At 41.2% G+C, this 1887-nt stretch overlaps 1 protein-coding gene across 1 annotated transcript; it reads right to left on the reverse strand.

Moving 5' to 3' along the window:
- Positions 1 to 261: 261 nt before the first annotated feature.
- Positions 262 to 1365, reverse strand: LOC107694393 (zinc finger MYM-type protein 1-like; the record flags this gene model as incomplete). Its single annotated transcript, XM_016494084.1, has 2 exons — positions 542 to 1365; positions 262 to 373 (listed from the first exon to the last, which is right to left on the reverse strand). Coding segments are annotated over exons 1-2 (936 nt in total), but the record flags the coding sequence as incomplete, so codon positions are not given.
- Between the last annotated feature and the right edge of the window lie 522 nt (positions 1366 to 1887).

Here is a 1887-nt window from a genome sequence, read left to right on the forward strand (position 1 = left end):
TCACAAAATAATATATTTACAAAGAGTCACTACAAGAATGCTTATGAACAATTTCTTTTTATATTTTATGGAATAATTATTTACAATATAACGCCCATACTAAACAACCTAAAACATTATGGATCTTGAATTTGTTTTTGGGAAAACAACACTTTTCACTCTTTTTCCTTGTTGGTATTTAACCATCTGTTTATTTATAATAATTATAATCTATATGCCATATTTTGTCTGTTGGTGTGTGTGTGTGTGTGTTTTTTTTACCTCTGTAGCTAGCCTCTGTTGTTCTCCTGGTCCCAGTGTCCTCTGTCGCTTTTTGGGCTGGTACTGCTGGTCAGATGATGCACTGTCCCCACACAGAAAGGGAATTGAGTCCCTGGTCCAAAAGAAAGTTAATAAATAATAATTAAAAAAAAAAATAAATAAATGTTTGTGCTCTGTGGCAATCATTCACTTTGATGGCAAGGCACAATTAAGATTTCACAGACAATGAATCTTTCTACCAACAACAGCTTTATCAGCCAATAGTAAATAAGGGATTTACCTAATTGCTAGCATGTTGTTTGTGAATCCCTGGACAGCTGCTTTAATGTAGACAGGGTCGATGTTCCTCTTCTGCAGCTGGTTGAATAGCATGTCTACATTTGGCATGATCTTGTGAAAGAATGCCAGGAAAAAACAGAAAGCCTCGTCTTCAAGCATCCTCACAAAACCCCCTGACTCTCTGACAGTTGAGGAATCAAAGTTCCCTGAGTCTCTGATGATCTGAAAACATTTTAAAAGGTCATCCTTGTGTTCGTACACAGTGTTTACAGCGCGACTTTGAAAGTTCCAACGTGTTGTAGAGGCTCTGGGAAGTCTGTGCGCAACCACTTGGTCAAGCACGGCGATTCGCTTAGGTGACCTGGAGAAGAAGGCAGAAAATCCACCAAGGTCAGAAAAAAAAGCACCGATTCTGGGGATGCGTGATGTCGCCTGCTGCATGATGAGGTTCAGCTGATGCGCGTAGCAGTGAACGTAGTGAGCATTTTTGTAGACATCCATTATCTTACGCTGCACTCCGCCGCTGCTTCCTCTCATCACAGTAGCCCCGTCATAAGTTTGGGCAATTACTTTGTTTTTTTGTCCATTTGGTAGTATGGTACTTAGCCTGTCCAGAAGTGCTGTAGCTATGGAGTTGGCGTTTGCGTTCTGGATGGTAAAGAACTCAAAAAAGCGCTCTTGAATGTTACCATTGGAATCTATGTAACGTAGCACAAGCACCAGCTGACAGCGGGTGGAAACGTCAGTCGTCTCGTCAGCTTGAATAGCGATAAAATCAGCGGCAGTTACTTCCTCCAGAATGTAATCCTTTACCACTGATAGCATGGAGTCCAACAGCTGGTTTTGTACCGTCTTTGATGTGCCCTTAAAAACAGTAGCTGTCTTAAGGTGCTCCTCTAGCACATTGTCTATCGAGGCAACAAAATCCACTAAACCCCTAAAAATGCCAGGGTTGTCTGACGAGTCAGTCTCGTCATGCCCACGCAAGGCCAACTCAAAAGCCCCACAAAACTTAACACAATCAATTATCTTGGATAAAATATACCTGTTTTTATCCACCTCCTCGTTGTGTTTTCTTATCGCAATCCTGTGGCCGTCGTCTAACTGGGTAGCGATGTTAACTCTTCCCAAAATGGCTAGTTTGACAGAATTACCCATGTGTGCCCTAGTGTTCTCATGTTTTCTTACTTTCTCGGACAGGTGCTTCATATCTCTCACTCCCGTAACTGTCCATGCTGGATCTGCCCCAGTTGCTTTAAACAGCAAGCACGGAAAGCAAAATAATTTATTATGTGTAAAATAGCAAAAATATAATTAATTCATGCATGACGGCGATTTAAACCTAAT

Source organism: Sinocyclocheilus anshuiensis, unplaced genomic scaffold, assembly GCF_001515605.1.
Source record: "Sinocyclocheilus anshuiensis isolate Anshui unplaced genomic scaffold, SAMN03320099.WGS_v1.1 scaffold3187, whole genome shotgun sequence".
In the NCBI taxonomy this organism is placed as follows: Eukaryota; Metazoa; Chordata; class Actinopteri; order Cypriniformes; family Cyprinidae; genus Sinocyclocheilus; species Sinocyclocheilus anshuiensis.